The sequence below is a fragment of the Natator depressus genome, chromosome 13 (assembly GCF_965152275.1).
Source record: "Natator depressus isolate rNatDep1 chromosome 13, rNatDep2.hap1, whole genome shotgun sequence".
Lineage (NCBI taxonomy): Eukaryota > Metazoa > Chordata > Testudines > Cheloniidae > Natator > Natator depressus.
This window is the reverse complement of record NC_134246.1, coordinates 18772546-18798799: the sequence shown is the minus strand read 5'-3', so window position 1 is coordinate 18798799 and position 26254 is coordinate 18772546. Positions and strand designations below refer to the sequence as shown.

Below are 26254 nucleotides of genomic sequence, written 5' to 3'. Positions count from 1 at the left end.
GTGCAATAACTAAGTACCAAATACCAAAGCAGTTGTCACACCTTTGCTAAAAGATACTTCTTGGATAACATAAAAGTATCACAAGAAACACATGTGAAAAGAAATACACTGCAAAATTTAGGCTTTCAGCAAGATCCCTTTTTCTCTCAATAGGGGAATATGCAACCACACCAGTAAAAGATACAGAAACAGACAGGCAACACCGAGGGTCTGATGGAAAGTTACGAGGCCGATCAAAAAGAAGCAACGATCCTTCCCCTACAGTTGACAATGAGATTGAGGTAACAATATTAATTCCTTTTCTGATCATAAATCCAGCCAAGAGAAATTGCTACATTGATTTGCAAATAATCCACTGTTAGACCAGAGAATGGCATGAGCCAAAACATAGGCAAAATGTTTGAGATCTCGCCACCACGGCTGATGTAGTTTTAAAAGAAAAATGATGTCTCAGTATAATCGTCATAGGCAAAATTCTGTACTCTGGCTTTTAAGGCAGCGTTGGAGTCTGTTATTTTGCTCTCCTGACATAATATCCTACTGGGATTTCTATGCATATTGGGAAAGCAGATTGTCAGACCAGATATGGAATCGGAGAGCAGAGTTTGGGGTTTTTTGTTTGTTTGTTTTACCAACCTTAAAAAGGCAGCTGTGATCAATGCTTAAAGTGATTTTGTTACCTTAAAAAATATGTAGCCACATAATATTTTTTCCTAATTAAATTCACTCCTGAAAATGCTTAACGTGTGAATGTATTTGTCTCTTCCCCTCCCCTTTGTCTTTCACCACAGCGGGTGTTTGTGTGGGATTTGGATGAGACGATAATTATTTTTCACTCCTTACTCACGGGAACCTTTGCATCCAGATACGGGAAGGTAAAATTTAATTCATATTTTTTTAACATTATTGTCTGTCACGCAAAATTGCATTGGGAATTGTGGGGGCAGTTAATAAGGCAGCTTTTCTAACAGATGCTGCCCGTTTTGTTCAGACAGATTTTGTTATAAATAAGTCCAGTGGTATTTCCCTCAAACATGTGAAAATTTAATTTAGTTTCCCTTTATATTGTATGTAGCCCTTCTTCTTCAAAAGCTTGCTTTGTTCATTTGCTGCTAGATAGGACACTGAGCTGTTGTTCTTTCAAGGCCTTTCTCCTAGGAGAAATAACTTATCCAGCAGCCAGAAAATAGTAACTCTAGCCTGCACACAGTAATATTTTCTGCTTGTCTATTGTTTTCATAAGAATCTCAGACAAATGATTTCTTTTTTTTAAGAGACTTTTTATATTGATTAACCCAAGTTCCTTCCAAGTGTAGCATTGCATCTTCCCACTAATGAGCTCAGATGGCCACTTAAGGCTAGATTTTTTTGAAGGTATTTAGGCACATAGTAGGATTCTCAAAAGTGCCTAGGGCCTACTACCCCCCAGTCAACATCTTCAGGGTACATAAATACTTTTGAAAATCTGGTGTTTAAGCTGATGACAGCATTTATTTAGTAAACCCTATCTGTAATTAATAGAGGAAGCTTTGAAATATACTGAACTTAGCTGCTAAGGAATTCTGAAACAGCAGGTACTTAATAATAATAGTACTTATGCCTCATTTATTTGTATGGCAGTTTTCCTATTATAAATTCTTGTTCAAATGACTGACTTACATAATGTCAAGCATTTTTAAATGAGGAGAGAAAAAAAGACAATATCATTACCTAATTAAAGGTGGATAACCTATCTGACAACTATTTCTGCGTATGACTTTTAACATTGCAGCTTCATTGAGAGACTGGCAAATAATCCTATTTCTCTGTAGTAACTAGAAATATGATTTGACATCATTTTATGGCTTTACCAGCTGTACTTGATTTATGATGGTTATAACAACCTGGATGTGTAATTAGTGAGATAGATTTATTGTCCGCTGTTAGATGTGCACACTTGTAAAGGATATAAAATGGTGTTTGTGGTGCAGAAATCCACTGCAGCATTTGGAATGCCACTAACACTTCTAGCAGCACCTTCTGAAAATCAAGCACACATTTCCGAACAGGGATTTATTCAGGCCTATGTTGTACCAGGTAATTGGAATAGTTTCTTTTCCCACTGAATGTAATGAATGAGACAATTTGCAGCAGACATTGTGTAAGTTCTCACCTGGCTGCATGCAAAAAATAGAAAAGGAACAGGCAAGATAAAGAAAAATAAACTTGTGCAATCATACTGAGGATTGAGTTTTGGTGGTAAACGGCTGATGGAAATTTCCCTAATGGAGGGCAACTCCATGCTGGTGCAAAGTCAGCTCCTGTGCTAGCCATCCTGGGCACAGGAAGTATGTCGGGGCAAGGTAATTCAATGGTGGTGGTTGAGTTCAGTTACACTGTACAGATCCTCTACTAAGATGAAATGACTTGGAGCCTACCGCACTGGGGCCAACATAGATTGGTCTCTGGATCAGGGAGCTGTAACTGAGGCTATGTAAACATAGGCTGCGTATTCTGAAAGAGCGTATGCGAAGGTTAGGGAGAACCGAGAAAGTGAACTTTAGACTAAGATTTTCAAAAGCACTTATCATGGACATAACTATTCCCATTGACTGCAGTGGTAAAACTCATGTTGATTTCAGTGGGAATCTTACCTTTCACTTCAATGGAAGCAGAGGTAGGCTAATCCTGAGCACTTTTGAAAACCTACTTGCATAAGGGATTGAGGAGAGAAAATAGGAAAACGAAAACACACATGGCTGTCCAGTATGAAAAAGCTCTATGGAAAATAAAGTGAGAACCTTTCCACAGGGTAGTTCTTAAGCATTCTGTAGAATAGAGAATTATAGAATTTGAAGGGGTGGTTAAAAATATCATTAGAAAGGCTCTCCTTTTTTATTAAGTTCTAAAAGATTTTTTGAATAATTTTTATAGAACCCCTGAATTTCAACAGATCCTACTGATTTCATCTCTATTGAATTCCATAGAACTTTTCTATAAGGAAAATGGCTCCAAACGAAAACGATGATTAACCAAGGTTTTGATCTAAAGACCCATATTGAAATAGAGCCTGATCCAAATCAATTTAAGTCAAAAGGGAAATGGAACACACACCAAACTTCTGTCATGGGAACCATTAAATAATAAACCCAATCCAGAAGTGTTTAAGCAAGTTGAATTCACAAATATGAGAGAAGCAGCCAAGTCAGAGTTGAATAGAGCTCCAAAATTTCATACCTGAATAATACAGAAAGTATTAATCTCAGATATCCAGGCCTAAAATATATTCTCTTTATCCATAATTGATATTAAAGATACACATGCCTCTAATTAGACAGACACATTACTAATTAAATCTCCCTCTTCTACTGGGGCAGCTGGGATTAGAACCCTGGGTCTCTCACCTCCAAAAGCGCTCACTTCTACCAGCAGTACCTCATTGACCATACTAGTAGGGTAGAGCTGACCAAAACCTCTTTTGCAAAATAAATAAATAAAAATTCACAGTATTTTTCAGGTTTCATCAAAACTTTGTTTTGGTTGAAATTTTCTGACCACGTCTAGTGCTGGAGCTCCTAGTTATTTTCTCCAAGTCACAACTATAAGGCGGGAACATCCCACTCAAAGCCAGGCCATTCCTTAGCTAATGAGCTCCTTGGAGCAGAGACTGTCCTCTGGAAGTGTTTGGAAAGCACTGAGCATGGAGCACCAATAAATAATAGTCATAATTGCAGCACAAGGTGGACTGATCACTTGCCCATGGTTAAACAGCATGTTAATGGCTGAGCCTGGACTTCTGCTTCTACTTATCTCCCAGCCTCAGTCCTCTGCTCTGGGCAGCAGACTATACAGCCTCCTTATATTTAATCTTAATGGGTTTCGCATGCAGTCCATGCAACATATCCCCTCTGTTGGAAATCAAAAGTGGCCTGTGAGCTCCAAGTCTCCCTTTATTTTCTTTCCCGGTATTTTTTCACAAACAAATGTCAACAGGTGGGATAAAGTTTTTAAAAGAAGTGCTTCCTATGCCTTAGAGAGGGGGCTGGGGGAGGAGCAGCTGTAGAAAAGGTGAGACTTGAAGTACAATGGAAGTTTCCGTGCACCTATGAGTTGTGTCTGTATTGTGAGGGGTCAGCATGTCATCCTGGAAGTCAAAAGATAGCCTTATATGCTGAGGGTACAATTCCCAGCTGAGCCTGTCAGGACAGAGGTTGGTCCTCAGTTGCCATGCTTGTGATTAAGGGGATGTGCCATTGCTGTTCCCATTGTGAAGTGGAATAGCTATCAAAATAACAAAATATCTTCCATGGGCAGGTAAAGTGAGTTTTTGATCTATCTGAATGTGGTAGAGAAGCTGGCAAGCAGGAGAAAATTTCTCCACCCCCTTGCCTCTCAGCAGGAGGCCCCTGGATGCAGAGCAAAACAAGGTTCCACCGCTATATCCAGTTAACCCTGAATATTGTATTCAGTAGAGTTTAGAAACCTGTTCCACAGGCTTCTGCTTACAGTATGGGTGTAGAGTATTTGTTGTGAGACTAGAATGCTCAATAGACATAGCAGTTCATTTTTATGGCTTAATATACACCCTTAATATAATCCCTTCAGGCACATATTAAAGAGAGCTTCCATGCAATCGAAAGGATGATTGCACTCTTTATTAGGTCTGTAAAGAACTGAACACCGAAGTACTGGCCTCTGAGGAAAACACAAGGGGAAATAAGTGAGTTAAAACCAATTGCAATGTTACTAGAGCTTTAGCTGAATTCAGTGCAGAGGTCTCAGACAGGAGGATGGTACGTTACCGGGTTTGGCCTCTCGTTCCAAGTTTTGGTTTGAAATAACCAGACGCAGGGCAGAAAAGTGCCTCTTTACGGTGCTGTTAATTTAATACTTGGTAAAGGAAATAGCAAATACTCTTGTCAGGAGAATTCATTGACCTGTTCTCCTCTTCCTATGCCCAAATTTTGGGAAATTTCTAAACCCGTTCTTCATAGTTTCTATATCCTTAATTGTCAACAGATTTTTTAATTTGCACGTTCCAGTTGTTAGGGGTCTTTTCTGCATTCCTTCCCAGTAGCAGTGAAACACAATTATTTGATAGTTCACTCTAACACTTTTTTAATGAATGGTAAAGAGAAAAAGAGAGACACTAAATAATTTTTTTTTCCCCAGCTGCTGGTATGTTAAGTAGGGGATAATAATACTTCCTTACTCCCGCACTTTTTCTGTTTTGTATATTTAGACTAAGTTCTTCAGGGCAGGTGATGTCTCCTACTCTGCTAGTATAGTGCCTAGCACAATGGTGCCCTAATCTTAAGTGGGGTCCCTGAGTGCTACTGTAATAAAAAAAGTGACTAGTGAACTACATCTAGTATTATAATTACTCCTTCCATATAACAAGTCTTGGGGGGAAATGGAATGGATTTAGTTTTAGCACTGAATTACAAAACTGAAAATGTCAGAAAACAGCTGACATTGCTACCAGAACATGGAATTTTGGTGGTTCTTCATCAACCCTTTAATATTGTCGACAAGGGGTTTTGATCTGTACATTTGAACGTAAGATACACATCACCTTCTGGAATTAGTCAGCATCTCAGATTGACTGGATTTTAACAGAAACCACTGCAGATGCATAACAGAGCACATTGTGTCTAATTTTTAAACAAAAAGCTTAGAAACAGTTATGCTCTTACACTCATTTTCTGCATGTGAGTTTCTTTAGAATGGGAGAATTTAAAATTAGCTATCTTTCTTATACTATACCATCGCAGGTCTTATCTGTCTGGGGGATTTATCTGAATTTCAGCCATCAGTGGCCAGCAACCAGCAGTACAAAGCATAGAGTAGGCAAGGAAAGCACAGTGGAATTTACCCCAGTTTTAAGCAGGTGTAATCTGTACCACTGCACATACTAAAGCTGGTTGGAAATTTTCTAATTGAATGTTTTTCCATTGGAAAATGTCAATCTGTCAAAAACTTGTGTTTTGTGGAAATGAATCTATTTCAGCTAATCTTATGAGATAACACAGGCAAGGTTGGCTGTCTTGCTCTGTGTTTTCGGTTCAAACAATGATCCCTGTATTTCACAGTGAAATTCATCTAGAATCACCAGGTTCAAGTTGAAGTGAGGTTAAACCTACTGAGTTTTATACAGCTTCCACCCAAAACTATACATTGGCTCAAGTTTGCCCAAAACTGAGCATAGATTCACCGCACCTTGATAAACATGGCCAGATTTCCAGTTAAAATAAAACCCTGAAACTAAGTGGTTTGCAGCTTAACTATGCATGTTTGGTACAGCTTCGCTTAGGAACACTGCACAAACGGAGAATTCCAGTATGCTGAAAGGAAAAGTGTCTTCCTGGTGAGCATTATTCGACTGTGGAATAAACTTTCTGAGGAAAGTGATGAAAGCTCCGTCACTGGGACACTTTAAAACTAGCCTGGGAAAAGCACTAGGGAAATATACTGTGGGGAATAATCCTCTGTATCCACAGAGTCTCTGCTCTGTGTAACCTCATTAGTGACAGGTTCAAGTCTGAGGGAGAACCTGAACCAGAGTTTCAACACCCCTTACAGTATATTTCTGGGTTTTCCTAGTCTCTTGTATGCTTGATTGACTTTTGAGATTTATACTCCAACACCAGCTTTAAGGAATTTTCAGTGGGACCTTGGGGAATTAAGTGCCCAATTCCATTGACTTTCCATGAGAATTAGATGCCTAGCTCTCTCATGACTAAGTCTGGCCAGAAAACACAAATTCTGTTTCACAGAGAATTTCCAGGTTTCGGCATTTGGTTTCATATTGGGACAAGCTTGAGATCTTTTAAAATTTTTCACAGAAAAACAAGGGAGAGAGACCTCCCTCAGAGTAGCGAGTAATCCATTCATTTGGGATGTGGGAGACCCGTGTTTAGATTCCTGCTCTGCCTGATTTGGAGCAAGAGTTTAACGTGGGTGTCCTCCCACATCCCATGTGAGTACCCTAGCCACTGGGCTATTGGCTGTCCTGGGGTGGGTGGGTGTCTCTTGTTTTGTCCAGAAATTCCATCCTGGACCTAAGAAACCTTCCTGACAAAAGGGAATTGGCATTTTCAGACAAAAAATATTTCATTAAGGAACTTCCGACCAGTTGCACACAAGGCTCTTTCAAAATCCCAGCCCTGATTTTCTTTCTGCCTTCACTTTTATGCCTAAAACAGCTTGTGCTGTGCATTGCCATGTGCTCAGACAGGCCCCCAAAGCTACTATCCAATTGAAACACCATAGGGATTTAATCAAATCTGATGGTGATTCATGGTTCTAATGGCTGGATCTGTCCTTTACTACTTTACAAACTGAGAAGGAATAAAAAGCCATTTTATTACTTAGCAGTTAAAAACTATTTGTAGAAGTTGCTAAGGTTCAAATCAAAAGCACTCTCCCTTGAGGACTATTAGTTAATTCAAAGTGCCAAGGGCTCCCCCCACATTCGTCTTCTTTTGCTTGAGATGTGGCCCTATATCACTGCTGCTGTTCAAACATCTAAGAGTTTTCCGTTCCTTTGACAAACATGAGCCAAAGTGCTTAAGGACATCTGTTTATTTTATTTCTTTAATGAGAAAACCTTCCAATTTCTCCCTGGCTCAGCTGTGTTTATTTTCATTTTGTTAGTCACATGTGCTGGGTACCTCGCGACATTAACAACCTGCAGAGACCTAGGCTAGAGCCTGCTAGCAGGCATCCTGGTCAAAAAGGCAGAATAAGCCCTTCCTAAGGAAAACAGAGTCCCTGGAACTCTATAAAATAGATTTTCAAAACAAATACAGCCTAATTCACTCAGTAGATCCTGGATTAAGTCAAGATGAATACAATTTGGGAAGGATTTTCTGAGGAAGTTGAAGAGTTTTTTTTACCCACTGGAGGCTACACTTTGTATTTAATGCCCTTTTAAAGTTAAATAAGAAAAGCATTCAGTCATTTCAGGTAATAAGGAGTCTGTTATTTTAGACATGTCATTGTATCAATTATTAGTTCATTATTGGGGGGAGGGCAGACTATATAAGGATAAATAATCGCAGTGATTCAATTATTTTCTAATGTGTATTTCGGGAGCAAACTTCTACATTAATAATTTATGCTGATGGGAAGCAGGAATACAAAACAGGGAAGACAGACCCATGACAGTTTGAAAAATGGGCACAGGAGACATTCTGAAGAGCTTTTATAGATTTAATCTCTTGTCGAAGAGTTTACGTAAACCAGGGATTTTCCAAGCAGAGTGCACGTGTGGCATCCAGGAGTATTAAAGGATTATTTCTATCATAAAATACATTTCACAAATGGTGCTTGATTGTCAAACCAGTGCTAGCTAAGGAGGCCTGCTCCCAGGGCTGTCCTTAGGCATACGCAGCTGCGTAGGGCACCATGAAATTTGGGGCACCTTGATAAAGGTTCCCCCCCATCCGGTGGCGGGAAGTGGAGCCCCGCGCCGTGGGAGCTGGTGGAGTAGAGCTGGCTGGAGCCACGACACTCTGCTTCCCGCCGCCGGTGAGGGGGCGGGGGAACCTTTCCCTACCCCCCCACCACCCCCGAGCGAAACGGCTGGGGCCGGGGCAAGGGAAGCGGAGCGGCCTGGGGCTGCATCGCTCCGCTTCCCGCCGCTGGGGAGTGCGGCAGGCGTCCTTTCCCCAACCTCCCCGCACTCACTGACGGTGGGAAGCAGACCGACGCGGCTGGGAGCTGGCGGAGTAGAGGTGGCTGGGGCCAGGCTGCTCCACTTCCCACCACTGCCGGTGACTGCCAGGGGGATCCCTTCCCCCAATCGACATGGCTGGGGCTGGCCCCACACTAATCCCTTGGGTGACTCTGGGCCTGTGGGGCCCCCAAAAGTCCCTCCCCCACAGCTCCTGCCTCCGAGACCCTGGGAGGAGGCCGGGGGGGGGGGGGGGGGGGCTGTGTAGGGCACCCAAATGGCTAGGGATGGCCCTGCCTGCTCCTGAGCATCTCTAAATCATGACATTTTGTTTTCTTCTGATATTTTAGGGGCAGGTACTAAAAACCTTAACTTCCTCAGGTAAAATGCAGGCACAAACAGGTAATTCTATATGTAATACACCTGTTGTAAATGTTTGGTGTCCATTATTACCTGTTTCCATCCAGGTGCACACTGTTTTGCATGTGACCTTTATGGGCTTGCTTGAGAAAATGTGGCCCTTTTCTTTGTGCGGGGATTTGGATGAGAATTATTTTACATTCCTGATGAGGGAGAAGGGAGGGTGATGAGAAATAAATTGTAGACTGACAAAACCTTTGGGCATAAGCCGTTCATATGCCTTAATAACAGGAATTATTTCCTATCGCGCTTAAGAGCCATTTGCCTCTGCAGTTCTGAGGATAGATTCTTTTCTGATCAATAGACTCCTGGGGTTTTGCTCAGAGATCCTTTGAATTACCATGAAATTCTTGTCGCCGTGTCATAAGCTGCACATTTAAAGCAGGGACATATTTGGGGCTATTGTTGACAGGCTCAGTAATCCATCCGCTTTTGCTCTATCTGCTCAATGAATGAACTTTATCCATCTTCTGATAAAAAGTAGAACAGCTTCAAGGCATTGTCCCCAGCTATATCTGGACAGGTACCCGCTTATAAAGATAGGATTCTCTTATGTAAGACTCCAGCCAGTGGGACCAGAAGCAGTCAAAGAAGGGACTGCTGCACTGGGGAGCAGGGGGCAAAACGGAGTCTAGCTGGGGCCCATCCTCCCCCAAGCATGTCCTGGATCCAGATCTGGGTTGGGGAGACCCTTCCAATCTGTGGGTATAAGGAACCAGAGGGTGTCTTCCCAGGCCACTCCCACAATGTGGCCTGTGGGGAAAACTGCAGGAGAGGAGCCAGACAGAAGGACCAGAAGCAGCACAAGCAGGGACCTCTGGACATTCAGAGAACTTTCCATCATTTTGGCTGGAGTTTTTCTGCCCTGTGCTGAGTGACCGTTTGCTCCCATCTTCGCCTTCTCCCTCCTCCACTGTCTCTTTGCCTCATCTTCGCTCCACACCTGCCCGTGTGTTCTGTCCCTTTCCCTACCCCGTGTCCGTCTTGTCTATTTAGATTGAAAGCTCTACGGGGCAGGGACCATCTACTACTCAGTGTCTGTACAGCACCTAGCACAATGGGACCCTATTCTTGGTTGGCCCTCAGGCGCTACTGTAATAAATGCGATTAATACCTAACATGTAGTGCTGCACTGGACTTCAACATACTGCTGCTGTGTGAAAAGTGACACAGGATGGATAGCACGATACTGCCATTTTCAATCTGACCTCCACGTGTCCGAATTAAATCTGCTGCTTGGATAACAAAAGAGCAAAAAAGAGTTTTTCATCTAAAGAAACTGCCTTTTGGTTTCACCACTGCCATGCGTGCACATACGCACACACACAAGGGAAAAAGAGGTTTCACTTTGGCTATGTCTACACTACGAAGTTAGGTCAAATTTATAGAAAGCGTTTTTATACAGATGATTGTGTGTGTCCCCACACAAATGGTCTTAGTGCATTTATCCGGCATTTAGTCTGTGGAGTGCATCCACAGTACCGAGGCAACCGTTGACTTCCGGAGCGTTGCACTGTCGGTAGCTATCCCACTGTTCCTGCAGTCTCCGCCGCCCATTTGAATTCTGGGTAGAAATCCCAATGCCTGATGGGACAAAAACATTGTCGCGGGTGGTTCTGGGTACATATCGTCAGGCCCCCCTTTCCCTTCCTCCCTCCCTCCATGAAAGCAACAGCAGACAATTGTTTCGTGCCTTTTTTCCTGGGTTACCCGAGCAGACACCATACCATGGCAAGCATGGAGCCTGCTCAGCTCTCCGTCACTGTATGTCTCCTGGGTGTTGGCAGACACGGTACTGCATTGCTACACAGCAGCCGTTCATTGCCTTTTGCGGCAGACAGTGCAGTATGACTGGTAGCCATCGTTGACGTACTCCAGGGTGTTCTTTTAAACGACCTCGGTGAGGTTGGGCGCCTGGGCGAACATGGGAATGACTCAGCCAGGTCATTACCCTTTTAAGTTTTGTCTCATGGCGATTCAGTCCTGCCGGCAGTCCTACTGCACTGTGTTTTAATGAGCAGCCAGGAGACGATGATGGCCAGCAGTCATACTGCACCGTCTTCTGCCAGCAAGATGTATAAAGATAGATGAAGTGGATCAAAACAAGAAATAGACCAGATTTGTTTTGTATTCATTTTTTCCTCCCTCCCTCTGTGAAATCAACGGCCTGCTAAACCCAGGGTTTTGAGTTCTATCCTTGAGGGTGCCATTCTGTTTCTCCTTGATGCAAAGTTGATTTGTTGATTTTAATTCCCTGTAAGCCAGCCCTATAAACCATGTTGTCAGTCGCCCCTCCCTCCGTCAGAGCAACGGCAGACAATCGTTTCACGCCTTTTTTCAGTGCAGACACCATAGCACTGGGAACATGGAGCCCGCTCAGATCACCGTGGCAATTATGAGCACTATAAACACCGCATGTGTTATCCAGCAGGATATGGAGGACTATAACCTGCAAGAAAAGCGAAACCAGGTGAGGAGGAGGCGACTGCAGCGTGGTGACGAGAGTGATGAGGACACGGACATAGACTTCTCACAAAGTATGGGCCTTTGCAATGTGCACATCATGGTGTCAATTGGGCAGATTTATGGCATGGAACGCCAATTCTGGGCCCGGGAAACAAGCACAGAGTGGTGGGACCGCATAGTGTTGCGGGTCTGGGACGATTTCCAGTGGCTGCAAAACTTTCGCATGCATAAGGGCACTTTCATGGAACTTTGTGACTTGCTTTCCCCTGCCCTGAAGCACAAGAATACCAAGATGAGAGCAGCCCTCACAGTTCAGAAGCAAGCTGTGATAGCCCTGTGGAAGCTTGCAATGCCAGACAGCTACCGGTCAGTCGGGAATCAATTTGGAGTGGGCAAATCTACTGTGGGGGCTGCTATGATGCAAGTAGCCAACGCTATCACTGAGCTGCTTATATCAAGGGTACTGACTCTGGGAAATGTGCAGGTCATAGTGGATGGCTTTGCTGCAATGGGATTCCCTAACTGTGGTGGGGCAATAGACGGAACCCATATCCCTATCTTGGCACCGGAGCACCAAGGCAGCGAGTGCATAAACCGCAAGGGGTACTTTTCAATGGTGCTGCAAGCACTGGTGGATAACAAGGGACGTTTCACCAACATCAACGTGGGATGGCTGGGAAAGGTACATGAAGCTCGCATCTTCAGGAACTCTGGTCTGTTTCAAAAGCTGCAGCAAGGGACTTACTTTCCAGACCAGAAAATTACTGTTGGGGATGTTGAAATGCCTATAGTTATCCTTGGGGACCCAGCCTACCCCTTAATGCCATGGCTTATGAAGCCATACACAGGCACCCTGGGGAGTAGTCAGGAGCTGTTCAACTATAGGCTGAGCAAGTGCAGACTGGTGGTAGAATGTGCATTTGGATGTTTAAAAGTGCGCTGGCGCAGTTTATTTACTCGGTTAGACCTCAGCGAAACCAATATTCCCATTGTTATTACTGCTTGCTGTGTGCTCCACAATATCTGTGAGAGTAAGGGGGAGACGTTTATGGTGGGGTGGGAGTTGGAGGAAAATCCCCTGGCCTCTGATTACACGCAGCCAGACACCAGGGTGGTTAGAAGAGTACAGGAGGGTGTGGTGCGTATCAGAGAAGCTTTGAAAACCAGTTTCATGACTGGCCAGGCTACGGTGTGAAAGTTCTGTTTGTTTCTCCTTGGTGGAACACCGCCCCCTCGTCCCGGTTTCACTCTACTTTCCTGTAAGCTAAGCACCCTCCCCTCCCCCCTTCGATCACTGCTTGCAGAGGCAGTAAAGTCATTGTTGCTTCATATTCATGCATTCTTTATTTATTCATCACACAAATGGGGGATAACTGCCAGGGTAGCCCGGGAGGGGTGGTGGAGGAGGGAAGCACCGGGTGGGGTGGTGGAGGAGGGAAGGGCAAGGCCACACAGCACTTTAAAACTTATTGAATGCCAGCCTTCTGTTGCTTGAGCAATCCTCTGGGGTGGAGAGGCTGGGTGGCCGGAGGCCCCCATACCGCATTCTTGGGTGTGTGGGTGAGGAGGCTATGGAACCTGGGGAGGAGGGCGGTCTGGTTACACAGGGGCTGTAGCGGCGGTCTGTTCTCCTGCTGTCTTTCCTTCAGCTCAACCATACATTGGAGCATATGAGTTTGATCCTCCAGCAGCCTGAGCACTGACTCCTGCCTTCTTTCAGCAAGCTGACGCCACCTACCATCTTCAGCCCACTACCTCTCCTCACAGTCGTATTGTGTTTTCCTGTACTCTGAGATTGTCTGCCTCCACGTATTTTGCTGTGCTCTGTCAGTGTGGGAGGACAGCATGAGGTCAGAGAACATTTCATCATGAGTGCTTTTTTTTCTCCTTCTAATCTTCGCTAGTCTCTGGGAAGGAGAAACATATCCAGCTGGTGGAGGAAAAAAAAAGGGAGAGTGGTAGTTAAAAAGACACATTTTATAGAACAATGAGTACACGCTTTCATGGTAAACCTTGCTGTTAACATTACATAGCACATGTGCTTTCATTACAAGGTCGCATTTTGCCTTTTATTGAGGGTATGCCGGTTTGGTGTGAGAGATCACTCATGCAGGGCCGGGCAGCAGAATTCGGCTTGCAGGCAGCCATGGTAAGCCACAGTCTTTTGGCTTCGTTAACCTTCATAACATGTGGGAATGGCTTCAAACAGCAGCGCCCTCATTTCCCATACAAAGTAGCTGTTGGATTGCCCATTAAAAAATGGATTGGCAATTTAAAAGGAGGGGCTGCGGTTTCCGGGTTCACGTGCAGCAGAAACCCAACTAACTCCCCCCCCACACACACACACACCCACCCCCAATTCTCTGGGATGATCCCATCCCCAGACAAGTTAACAGACTTTTCCAGTAGCTGTACTGGCCGCAAATGCCAGGGAAAATTAATCATTAAACACGCTTTCTTTTAAACGATGTATAATATTTACAAAGGTACACTCACCAGAGGTCCCTTCTCTGCCTTCAGGGTCTGGGAGCCTGCCTTGGGTGGGTTCGGGGGGTACTGGCTCCAGATCCAGGGTGAGAAACAGATCCTGGCTGTTGGGGAAACCGGTTTCTCCACTTCCTTGCTGTGAGCTATCTACAACCACCTCCTCATCATCATCTTCCTCACCCCCAAAACCCGCTTCCGTGTTGCCTGCCAGTCCTTGGATGGAATCAAAGCACAGGGTTGGGGTAGTGGTGGCTGCATCCCCTAGAATGGCATGCAGCTCGTCATAGAAGCGGCATGCCTGGGGCTCTGAACCGGAGCGGCCATTTGCCTCTCTGGTTTTTTGGTAGGCTTGCCTGAGCTCCTTAATTTTCACACGGCACTGCTGCTGGTCCCTGTTATAGCCTATGTCCTTCATGCCATTGGAGATTTTTTCAAATATTTTGGCATTTTGTCTTTTCGAATGGAGTTCTGCCAGCACGGATTCATCTCCCCATACAGCGATCAGATCCTGTACCTCCCGTTCGGTCCATGCTGGAGCTCTTTGGCAATTCTGGGACTGCATGGTCTCCTGTGATGATGAGCTCTGCATGGTGACCTGTGCAGGTGAGCTTGCCTCGCTGGCCAAACAGGAAATGAAATTAAAAAGTTTGTGGGCCTTTTCCTGTCTACCTGGGCAGTGCATCTGAGTTGAGAGCGCTGTCCAGAGCAGTCACAACTGAGCACTCTGGGATAGCTCCCGGAGGCCAATACTGTCGAATTGCATCCACAGTACCCCAAATTCGACCTGGCAAGGCCGATTTCAGCGCTAATCCCCTCGTCGGGGGTGGAGTAAAGAAATCGATTTTAAGAGCCCTTTAAGTCGAAAAAAAGGGCTTCGTCGTGTGGACGGGTGCAGGGTTAAATCGAGATAACGCTGCTAAATTTGACCTAAACTCCTAGTGTAGACCAGGCCTCAGTTTTGCCAAGATGAGAAGGAGGGATTTCTCTTGGCAGCTTCAACGATTTTGCCCGCTGAGAAGATGCTCTCACCCATCTCTGGTCATACCTCCAATAAACATGTGACACACAAGTCCGCTGGTAAGAGATTGAACTTTATTTCCTGGCCCAAGTCACTTGATCCTAAATACGCCCTGTCTTCTGGTAGGAGGTCTCACGTCCATGGCTCTGCATCTGGCATTTGGAAATTATTTTGAAACAAATTAAAATGGTGCAGGACAGAGACATAGGGATACAACATGGCGATAGTACCCTGAAATGAGCCTTTGGCAGATTCTAAAAGCAATTAATATTTTATAATGCATCCTACATTATTCCTCAATGTGTGGCTAGCAAGGGTTACTATGCTCTCCACAAACTGCAGTCTGAAGGTGACGAAGAAAGGCATGCTGGTATTGAAGACTTAGCAAATGGGAATTTCAGAGCACCCAGCTGCCTGATAAAAGAGAGCATGCACTTTGGTTTTGCCCTACAGTTTATAGGAGGCAGATGAATCGCCTCTTGAATACGAGGCTCCAGGTTTATTTTTGGATCTATAATTGCCCCTTTAGATGTCTTACTCTGGCAGCAAAGTATAACTGCACAGTGTATTTTCTTGTTTTATCTCCAATGGGAAATATTTGTCAAACACAACTCCAGGAGCATCAGTAATTTGGAGTCTTTTCAGAATTTGCTTTTGAACAATGTGAAAATATCCATATTATCACCTTTGAGGTATACTGAGGATGGCACAGAAGACTGAGGAGGCTGCTAGCCAAGCAAGAGAAATCAGGATTCCAGCAGGTTTGCCCTCCAGTGGCCAGAGCCTAGAGGCAGGATTCCACATTACTGCTGACCAATATTGAAGATTCTCCTTTAGGTCAAAAAGGTATGCAGGACTTTTTTTAATCGGAGGGTCCAGTTTTTAAGCCCTACAAGGAATGGATCGTTCACAATGTTTGTTGTCAAGATCACAGTGAAAACAAATAATGCAACATGAGAGAATTGGAGCAGTAATGTGTATAACCAAAACAGCATTGGGGCCAGATGCAAGTCTTAGGAAAGCACCAGCTTTATTTACATTCTGATGAGCAGTCTCCAGCCAGCAAAACTCCATATGAAAAAACACAGCAGAATTGTGCCAGACAAGCTGATCAGTTCCTCTGAAGGCTCACCTGAATTGAATCATATGCTGAATAAGCTGTGAATGGGGGATCCAACAGTAAGAGACCTGTAAATGGACTGCAACCAGAAATCAGTGATTTTCTAATGTTCAATAGGACATTCTCTGTATTATAGTTAGTGATGACAGACTAAGGAGGATACCTTCAGGAGAGGCAGTATGGTCTAGTGGATAAGTCACTGAACTGAGAGGCAAGAGATCTGAATTCAGTTCCCTGATCTGCCATAGATGTCCTTTGTGACCTTGGGCAAGTCACTAGGTCTCTAAGTCTCTCTGTGCCTCAGTTCTCCATTTGTAAAATGGGGATAATAATGCTACTTTTTCCTCCTACCCTTACAGTCTTGTCTGTTTAGACTGCAAGCTCCTTGGGGTGGTTAGTGACTTTCACTGTGGCCTTGTCTACACTAGGATTTAAAGGTTTGATGTTACAATGTTAGCTAACGTGTTTGAAAAATTGCAGTGTAGACAAGGCAGTGCATACTGTAATGTATGCTAAGATGGTCAAGTTAAAGTCTAGGCTGCCCTATCCCCAGCTAACCCCATCAGCTTAGCGCATGTTAAAGGCTGCTTGCCTTGTCTACCCAAGACTTTCAGTTATGTTAGTTAGAAAGTATTAGTCTAGAAAAGGCCAGGGTGTGTGTGTGTACACCTGTGTGTGTGTGTGCACTGTCTAGCAGTGGAGCCCTGAATTTGGTCAGGGCCTCTAGCCATTACTGTAATACAAATAATCAATCGATCTTTAGAACATTGCCTCTTCGGGCAAAGTCACCACATCACCATGTTGTGTTCTGGTGTTGTGATATGTTGGCATTGGCATCATCCTATTGCAACTCAGTGTCAAGACATCACAATGTCAGTTCAGCCCCAAAGATGTTTGAAGATGTTTATTTTATACCTTGCAAGCCAAACTTGCAGGTTGTGGAACGTTCGTGGGGACATCAGGACTGTCTGTGACAAAGCGGTGTTTAAAACTAAGCCGATCTCTACCCAAAATTGTTCTTTGCTGTTCTTACTCTAAGTTCCGTGAAGAAAAGCAGTAGAGGCTGGACTGGAATAAATCCACACAAGAAGCACTTCAGCAGTGCTTCAAGTTACAGACATAAAGATTGGCTTGTACTATGGGCAACTCTGTTAAAATGGATTTGAAAAAATCTTGCTATTTTTAGTACTGTACTAACTTTCCATTAGACATTCACCGTAGAAAAAGATTTTAGGAGCCAAGTCAATTGTATGAAACAGATCAAAAATAACATCTCATCTTATTTAATTCAGTGCTGCCTTGGGATTTACTGCTGGTATTTAGGTACCTGTCAGGTGCCCTGGATGATGTTAGCAGGGTTTGTTTTGTTACTTCCCAAATCACATTAGCAGGATATACAAAAAGGCAGCTGTGAATAAAAGAAATCAGGGAAGGTTTTTTTCTGTCTGGCATTTACTTTTGCCTGGCAAAGTTTACAGTGGTAGTGGTTATTAGGGCTGTTCATTCAGGTTCCACAGGATGGCTAATAAACCTGAATTTTGCAGAGTTCAGGTAAAGCAAATATCTATACATGTGTATGTGTTTCACGGGCCCTTTTAGCTTATGGGAGATGGTCATGGGGTTGGCATAATGAGAGATCATAAAGACGGTCATACTGGGTCAGACCAAAGGTCCATCTAGCCCAGTATCCTGTCTTCTGACAGTGGCCAATGCCAGGTGCCCCAGAGGGAATGAACAGAACAGGTAATCATCAAGTGATCCATACCCTGTTGCCCATTCCCAGCTTCTGGCAAACAGAGGCTAGGGACATCATCCCTGCCCATCCTGGCTAATAGCCACTGATGGACCTATCCTCCATGAACTTTAGTCCTTTTTTAACCTGTTATAGTCTTGGCCTTCACAACATCCTCTGACAAGGAGTTCCACAGGTTGACTGTGCATTGTGTAAAAAAATACTTCCTTTTGTTTGTTTTAAACCTGCTGCCTATTAATTTCATTTGGTGACCCCTAGTTCTTGTGTTATGAGAAGGAGTAAATAACAGTTCCTCATTTACTTTCTCCACACCAGTCATGATTTTGTAGACCTCTATCACATCCCCACCTTAGTTGTCTCTTTTCCAAGCTGAAAAGTTCCAGTGTTACTAATCTCTCCTCATATGGCAGCCGTTCCATACCCCTAATCATTTCTGTTGCCCTTTTCTGAACCTTTTCCAATTCCAATATATCTTTTTTGAGATGGGGCAACCACATCTGCATGCAGTATTCAAGATAGTGGGTGTACCTGGGATTTATATAGAGGCAATATGATATTTTCTGTCTTATTATCTATCCCTTTCTTAAGGATTTCCAACATTCTGTTAGTTTTTTTGACTGCCGCTGCACATTCATAGAATATCAGGATTAGAAGGGACCTCAGGAGGTCATCTAGTCCAAACCCCTGCTCAAAGCAGGACCAATCCCCAGTTTTTGTCCCAGATCCCTAAATGGCCCCCTCAAGGATTGAACTGACAACTCTGGGTTTTGCAGACCAATGCTCAAACCACTGAGCTATCCCTCCCCTCCAAACATTGAGTGGATGTTTTCAGAGAACTATCCACAATGGCTCCCAGATCTCTTTCTTGAGTGGTAACGGCTAATTTAGACTCTATCCTTTTATATGTATAGTTGGGATTATGTTTTCCAGTGTGCATTACTTTGCATATATCAACATTGAATTTATCTGCCATTTTGTTGCCCAGACACCCAGTTTTGTGAGATCCTTTTGTAGCTCTTCGCAGTCTGCTTGGGACTTAACTATCTTGGGTAGTTTTGTATCATCTGCAAATTTTGCCACCTCACAGTTTACCCCTTTTTCCAGATCATTTATGAATATGTTGAATAGGACTGTGCCCAGTACAGACCCCTGGGGGACACCACTATTTACCTCTCTCCACTCTGAAAACTGACCCTTTATTCCTACCCTTTGTTTCCTATCTTTTAACCAGTTGCCAGTCCATGAGAGGAACCTTCCCTCTTATCTCATGACAGGTCACTATGCTTAAGGGCCTTTGGTGAGGGACCTTGTCAAAGGCTTTCTGAAAATCTATGTACACTGTACCCACTAAAAGAAAAGGAGGACTTGTGGCACCTTAGAGACTAACCAATTTATTTGAGCATGAGCTTTCATGAGCTACAGCTCACTGCACTGTACCCACTGGGTCCCCGTTGTCCACATGCTTGTTGACCCCCTCAAAGAATTGGTGAAGCATGATTTCCCTGTACAAAAACCATGTTGATTCTTCCCCAAAAATTATGTTCTTTTATGTGTCTGACCATTTTATTTCTTACTGTTGTTTCAACCAATTTGCCCGGTACTGAAGTCAGGCTTACTGGCCTGTAATTGCTGGGATCACATCGGAAGCCCTTTTTAAAAATTGGTGTCATGTTAGCTATCCTCCAGTCATTTGGTACAGAAGCTGATTTAAATGATAGGTTACAAACTACAGTTAGTAGTTCTGCAATTTCACATTTGAGTTCTTTCAAAACTCTTGAGCGAGTACCATCTGGTCTTGATGACTTATTACTGTATATCTGGAGTGAAATTTTTAAGTGACTAAGTCCCATTTTCAATAAGTCCCATTGACTTTCAATAAGAGTTAAGCTCCTAAATCACTTGGAAATGCGACTTGACTCCTAAGTCACTTAAGCACTTTTGAAAATTTTACCCCCATCTTATCATAGCTCTACCATCTAGGAACCGAAATGCTTGGAGAAGGCTACATCTAGCATTAGTCTAGCTCTATAAATGCTCCCCCCTCCCCCCCGGACTTTAAAAAAAAATTGCCATGGAAAAAATTGAAGGATACCCCCCCGCACAAAGCCCAGTACAAAAAAATCACACCTACTTGCACTAGAAATAACAGAACCCATGCACACCCCTGCTGGTTACTCATGGATGAGAAAGCCACATCCATCCGTCACGTTCTGATCAGGGCATGCAACTCAACAGCCAAAAAATAAATGATTCTTACAACCTGTCTTTGTTCAAACATGTGGCCCATCCCTCTCTCTCTCTCACTCTTTACAACCTTCACTTTTTTATATATTGCAATCAAACAAACTGGTCCATTTTCCAGGAGTTTCCAAGTAATTAAACCCAATTAAAACCATTAAATTCTTTCTTTTAGTGACAACTTCATTATTAACAGCTAACCGCAAGGAGGAGATTTAACTTGGAAAGTCCTTGATTGTGTACTAATCCATCTCTCACCTCTGGCTGACACCTCCATCAGATAAACCTCACAGAATAGGAGTCTGATGAATACTCTTAATTAATACTTTCTTCCTTGTAGAAAAGTAATTATTTGTTCACAGCATAAACAGGTATTTGGCAGGAGGTTAAAGTCTGATTGGTTTTAAATACTAGGGTTTGGTTTTTTTTATTTAAGGAAAAAAAATCTGAATTCAAAATGTGGGCTCAGAATTACATTGTCCTAACATCCAGAGTGTCAGGTTAATTGGCACATATCTAAACAGAGACAAACTCAGACAACAAGCTGCCTCAATGTGTTATCCTGGATGTGTTATCAAAGCAGCCAGCTCTGCCCCTTTGCTAATGGCATGCAAGTCTGAACAATTTACCTGCAAGACAGAAGCTTGGAACTAGAGTGTTTTGGAACCAGAAACCGAGGAGAGAATGACTTACACTTGAGAGATTGCCAGAGATAAAACTGCCTACTCACTTCCTTTTACAATATCACCAAGAGCTTTAAAGTAGAAGGTAACTGGCTCTGATGGGCCAGCCAACTGGAGGGGTAGTAGCTGCAGGTGGTAATAAATACATGAATTTTTAATGCATACTTTAGGGCAAGGTGTGTGAGGTAATATCTTTTATTGGACCAACTTTTATTGGTGAGAGAGGCAAGCTTTTGAGCTTACACAGAGCTCTTCTTCAGATCTGGGAAAGATACTTAGTGTCGCAGTTAAATACAAGGTGAAACAGATTGTTTAGCATAAGTAGTTAACACATATTCAAGGGAGCATTCAAGGTGAAATGGCCCATTAACACCTCTCCAGTCATAGGAGGGAAAGGCAAAAAAAAAAAAAAAAAAAAAAAAGCTGGGGAGGTAGTTTAAGTAGGTTACAGATTGTATTAAACCGTAAATCCAGTGTGTCTATTCATTCCAGGATTTTTAGTGTCTAGCAAAATTATAGGAATTTAACCCCCCGGGCTCATCTTTTGAAGGTGTTGTGCAGTTTTCCTTTGAGGATGAGGACTGAGAGGTCAGATATAGAGTGATCGTTTTGTGAAAAGCGTTCACCCATAGGTGATATGGTGTTTTTTGTCTTTTATCATTTTCCTGTGTAAATTCATTCAAGAACCTAGTGATTGTCCGGTTTCACCCACATAGTTGTTATTGGGGCATTCAGTGCACTGGATGAGGTACACCGTGCGTTGTGATAGGGCATGAGTGGGTCCCCTGGGTCTTGAAAGGTGAGTTGTGGTGGGGTGTGTTGATCATCGTAGCTGTGGAGCTATGTCTACAGGTTTTGCATCTGTTGTTCTGGCTGGGTCTGGTGCCGCTTTGAGGTGGTGTGTCCTGGTCTGCTGGTAGCTTCCAACAACCCCCCAACCTGTGTAGCTGCATTAGCTGATCAGTGTTGTTTTATATTCAAGTAATCCACTAGTCGTAATAATAATTAATTGCTAGTAACTTAACTATATATCTAATAAAGTCTGTTGTTAACATAACATATATACAGGTCAATCTATCAGTCTAACCTAAAACCAACTGCCTCCTCAGATTATCAGCTTCCACTCCCTGAAGAGTCTGTTCATTCTCTTAAAGTCACAATAACACCACAGTCACTAAGTGGGATCAAGAAGAAACTTCATCCTGATGGACTGAGCATTTTTTGCCTTCCTCTGAAGCTGTGCTAGCCCTGGAACTGGATAGATCATTGGTCTCCTCCAGTATGGCTGCTCTTGTAGCAAGAGAACAAAACATCATTCCCCCAGAGCAGTGGAGCCAGATCCTAGGAGGGTCTGGATGCCTTTAGTCCAATAGGAATAGCGGATGCAAGGCATCTCACAGCATCAGGCACCTGACTTGAACTGTGCAATAGCATGTAATCCTGAAGTCCTCCTTGGCTAGAAATAACAGCGATGGCTGAGCACATCACAAGGAGACAGTTTTAATATCACTTACCAGTTCAAATACTACCAGTCCAAACTGTTGTAAAAAAAAGTTGTGTCTTTCCATTTTTGGGAGCCCACCTTGCTCACAGAGAAGGAGTTGGAGATTTTCCTGCCCATTGAGAAATACACTGAAGCAGAGTGTTTGACAGTGGGAGTGTGTAATTAACCTCCCTATTCTTTACAAGCTAAGTGCTTAGGTGCCCAGCCCCAGGCAGGAGAGGAAGATGAGGTAAGAGTGCAAGGGTCTTTCCTCCTGCATTAATGGGCACAGTTTCAGTCCTTGTATTGTACTCCCCAGTGCACAAGAGACTGTTCCAAACTGATGCTGCTTTGTGGCTAGCGTCTCCAATCCCATGGGAAGGAGCAGGTGTTACATCCAATGGTGGCACAGCAGCTGACATCCCTAGGGGCTCCTGGATCATCTCTTAGTGCCACAACCGAGCCTCACAGGTAATTGAGTGAGGCTGCTTAATTTTACCATGTTAGGAAGCTCCAGCAGCTGTGCATGGCTGAGGTGAGGTGACACATTCAGGGGTGGATTGTGATCGCCTAGGTTTTATAAGGGATTTATTTCTTGTTTTCTATCCCACCTTCTCATTGTTCTTCTTTGCTAAAGCATAACCAGTAGATTAGTAAAAAGGTAGGACTTCGCTCGTTTAATGTTACTAAACAAACACTCAGAGCTTGTATTTCCCATTTAATTCATTTTCAGCGTGAGGTCTGGTTGATGGGAGGAGATTCATTTTCTAGGAGTCTGAGGGCCCAGTCTCCCCAGTGGGTTCGTATGCAAAGTGAAAGTATCACTTAGAACTGAGCAATTTGGGTTAATTGTTCTCAGTGCACATGAGCATAACACACTGGGGAAGTAAAAGATCCCTGAGAGTTATAGGGCTCAGCATTCCAGAGTATTAGGGCAACTTTGCACTCCTCTGCTGATACAAAGCTGCCCGAAAGCTGGCTTAGCCACCTACTAGAGCATCCCCCTACAGCGTATGGGGAACCTCAGGTAACGCAGAGCCACTGTAACGGCTTTTATGATACCTGCTCTCCCAAAACCCAGTGCTCCCTTATGCCTGGCCGATTAGTGGCTGCTGAAACAGCTCTTTAGGCTCGGTGCCAGCCAACATAAAAGGAGAGCAGGCCTGGGACTGAGTCCAGTTCTCAGCCTGTCTTGGTAGGAAGGGAGTGCAAAGAGAAAGCTGGCTGTGGAGCAAAGTCTCCATATGACAATTACTATGGGCCTTAAGTCTGTCTTTGTGTCCCGATACCTACATTGACATCAGCTTCAAACTCTTTACATAGGCTTACATGAGTCTCAAACAATTGTATCTGGACACCGATTTTGTGTCCTACCCTAGACGTATCTGCTTGATACTGAGCTGACAGTGCTTCCAACTTGTTCAAAGTGATCTTCCAGAAACTCAAGTCCTCCCAGAGAGGAGGACAGAGTTTGTCCTGTCTTCAGATATTGAACGGCCTTATTTCTGGGTGAATTCAAATCCATGCATCTACATGTAAAAACAATAAGCCTTGACTGGTGCTTCTGGGCACAAACACATATAATAAATGATACTGGGAGTGCTCATTTTCCTGTTTTACTTTGTCAGGCTGTTTAAGACTTGGAAAAGAATCCCACTGTAGAGGAAGTGTCCATACAGACCTATGCATTAGTGCCAAATTATTTCCCCAAATGACTTCCCCATTTTTCTGTTTTTATTTTCATTCCATCACACTCTCTATCTCAAGGGAAAGATTTTTTCTCCTCTGCAGTTTAATCTACATATTGTTTTGGTTTAAGAGAAAGTGAACTTCATACACTGCTCTGAACAAACATTCCCCACTCCAATTTGGCTATTGATACCAGTAAAGCTGCAAACAGACCCAAATAAAAGAACCAAATGAAAGATGCTGAACAAGATATGCTAAAAGAGGTTTAAAAGGCAGTGGCCCTTGGTGTATAGAAGAAATAAATTGCTTCATTAAAACAAAAAATTGATTACTTCCTAGCAACGTCTTTCTTCCAAAACAGCTCCCTTGATGTAACTTTGAGGGATTGTGTTTCTTGAACCCAGGCCTTTTGAAAATGGGAGGGCCTGGCCTGTCCACTTCTCAGGACAGGCCCTGGTCCCCTACACCTCCTCTTCCGTCTGAGCGCCGCCCCCATCCCCCGACCAGGTCGGAAGCCAGAGCCAGGCTGAGATAAGAACTGGCTGGGGGCCCGGACAGCTGTGTGGCGCCCTGGACCCTCCATCTGACCTAGGTGGGGGTCTCCTAGTACATGTCCCCACCCCTCAGGGCAGGCGGAGGGTCCAGGGTTCCCCACAGTAGCCCAGGCCCCCCAGGCTGCTCTTACCTCACCCGTCTGCTGCTCTTCGGCCCCTGAGGCTCTGCCCCATCCAGGCCAGAAGATGGAGTCGGGCCAAGGTAAGAGCTACCCAGGGAACCCAGGCAACTGTAGCGAGCCCCGAACTCTCCACCTACCATGGGGGGCCCTGGAGGATGGGGACATGGGCTGGGGGCTGCTCTCGGGCCCCCCACTCAGGGCAGGTGGAGGGTCCAGGGCTCCCCACAGCTGTCTGGGCGGCTGTTACCCTGGCCAGGCTCTGGCTTCTGACCTGGGGGTGGGGCCTCAAAGGGAAGAGGAGAGGCAGGGCCATGGAGGGGGCAGGGCCTCATGGCCCCCCACTTTCATGAAGGATCCGGCGCCCCTGCCCCGGATGCAGCCATCACCTAGCAGCTTGTTGTTACCAACATGGAGTGTGGGCTGATGGATTGTAGTTCAAAATGGAGGCACTACCCATGAAGCTCCTGATTGGAAGAGACATCCGGCCTCTTCAATTGGCTCAGACTCGCTATTTAAGCCAGAAGGAGGCAGAAGAAGTTATCTGAGGACCTAGATGAATTCCTGCCTAGCTGCTATGTTGGACCTTGTCTGACTCCTGCCTTCCTGCCCTACTCCTGGTTCCTGCCTTGTACCAGATCCCTGGTTCTACACCTCCACCCCGGCTGCTGACTCCAGATTTGACCCTTAGCTTGACTCCTGACTCTGTCTCCGACCCCTGCCTCTGGTTCCAGGCACCTGTCTCCCGCTCTGACCACTAGGCATGACCACCAGATATGGCTGCCTATGTGCTAGTCCATGACAGTAACTTCATTTGTATAATAAAATTCAGTTCAGTGTTATTCAGGTAGAGCTTTTATGATAGCCAAAACGCATGCACAAAATATTAAGTAAAGCCTCCTAAGCACCCAGTGTCCTTAAGAGAATTAACATGCTCTAACTTGTGTCACTATGTGATGGTGCCATGTACGCTGATGATTTGCTCTGATTTCAACCATTAGTGGTACTGACATAGGTAGGTGCATTGATGTGAACTCCTAGAGTAGGCAGGCAATGCCCTTTTTAAGACACGTTTTGCAACAGTGCGTCTTACCCCAGTTTCAAGCAGAGGTAAAGTTGCACTGGCGCAGATCACAACTTATAGCAGATGTGATGTCTCAGGCCTCAAACCCAGGCTTGGGAGTTCCCAGAGAGCCACCGCATCTTGGCCACCACCTGATGTCTGCTGAAACCTCGTGGGCCAATGAGCTAGCAGAACTGCAGCCTCAGCCAAGGTACCACCCACAGGAGTCCTGACTGGAGGATTGCCTGGCTTCACCAATTGGTCCAGCCATGCTATTTAAGACAGAGGGAGGCACAGGAAATTGTCTGAGCAACTTGGTGATTGCCTGTTGCTGCTGTGTTGGACCCTACTGGTGCCTGCATTCAATCTTGTTCCTGATTCCTACTCTGCTCCTTACCCCTGCTCTTGCTCCTATTTCCCGCTGTGCTGCTGCTCCATGCCTGATCCTTTCTTCTCCTCTGGTTCCTGCCTGACAATCATTTACCAGTCCTGGCTCTGACTTCTG

The 26254-nt window shown here is 44.4% G+C and overlaps 2 protein-coding genes across 8 annotated transcripts in view; one reads left to right on the top strand and one right to left on the bottom strand.

Annotated features, from left to right (window-relative positions):
* EYA2 (EYA transcriptional coactivator and phosphatase 2) overlaps positions 1–26254 on the top strand; it is a 154891-nt gene that overhangs the window by 97728 nt on the left and 30909 nt on the right. For all 5 annotated transcript variants that reach the window (XM_074970087.1, XM_074970084.1, XM_074970083.1 and 2 more), the window contains 2 exons: positions 154–281; positions 792–875. In XM_074970087.1, the coding sequence (XP_074826188.1) occupies positions 154–281; positions 792–875 (212 nt within the window). The remainder of the gene's footprint in view (positions 1–153; positions 282–791; positions 876–26254) is intronic.
* The window catches only part of LOC141997659 (uncharacterized), a 51285-nt gene continuing 37954 nt past the window's right edge, over positions 12924–26254 (bottom strand). For 2 of the 3 annotated variants that reach the window (XM_074970089.1, XM_074970090.1), the window contains 3 exons: positions 16180–16246; positions 14039–15199; positions 12924–13472 (listed from right to left, as the gene is read on the bottom strand). In XM_074970089.1, the coding sequence (XP_074826190.1) occupies positions 13294–13472; positions 14039–14711 (852 nt within the window). In that variant the 5' untranslated portion in view covers positions 14712–15199; positions 16180–16246 and the 3' untranslated portion in view covers positions 12924–13293. The remainder of the gene's footprint in view (positions 13473–14038; positions 15200–16179; positions 16247–26254) is intronic. The other variant, XM_074970091.1, reaches the window with a different exon arrangement.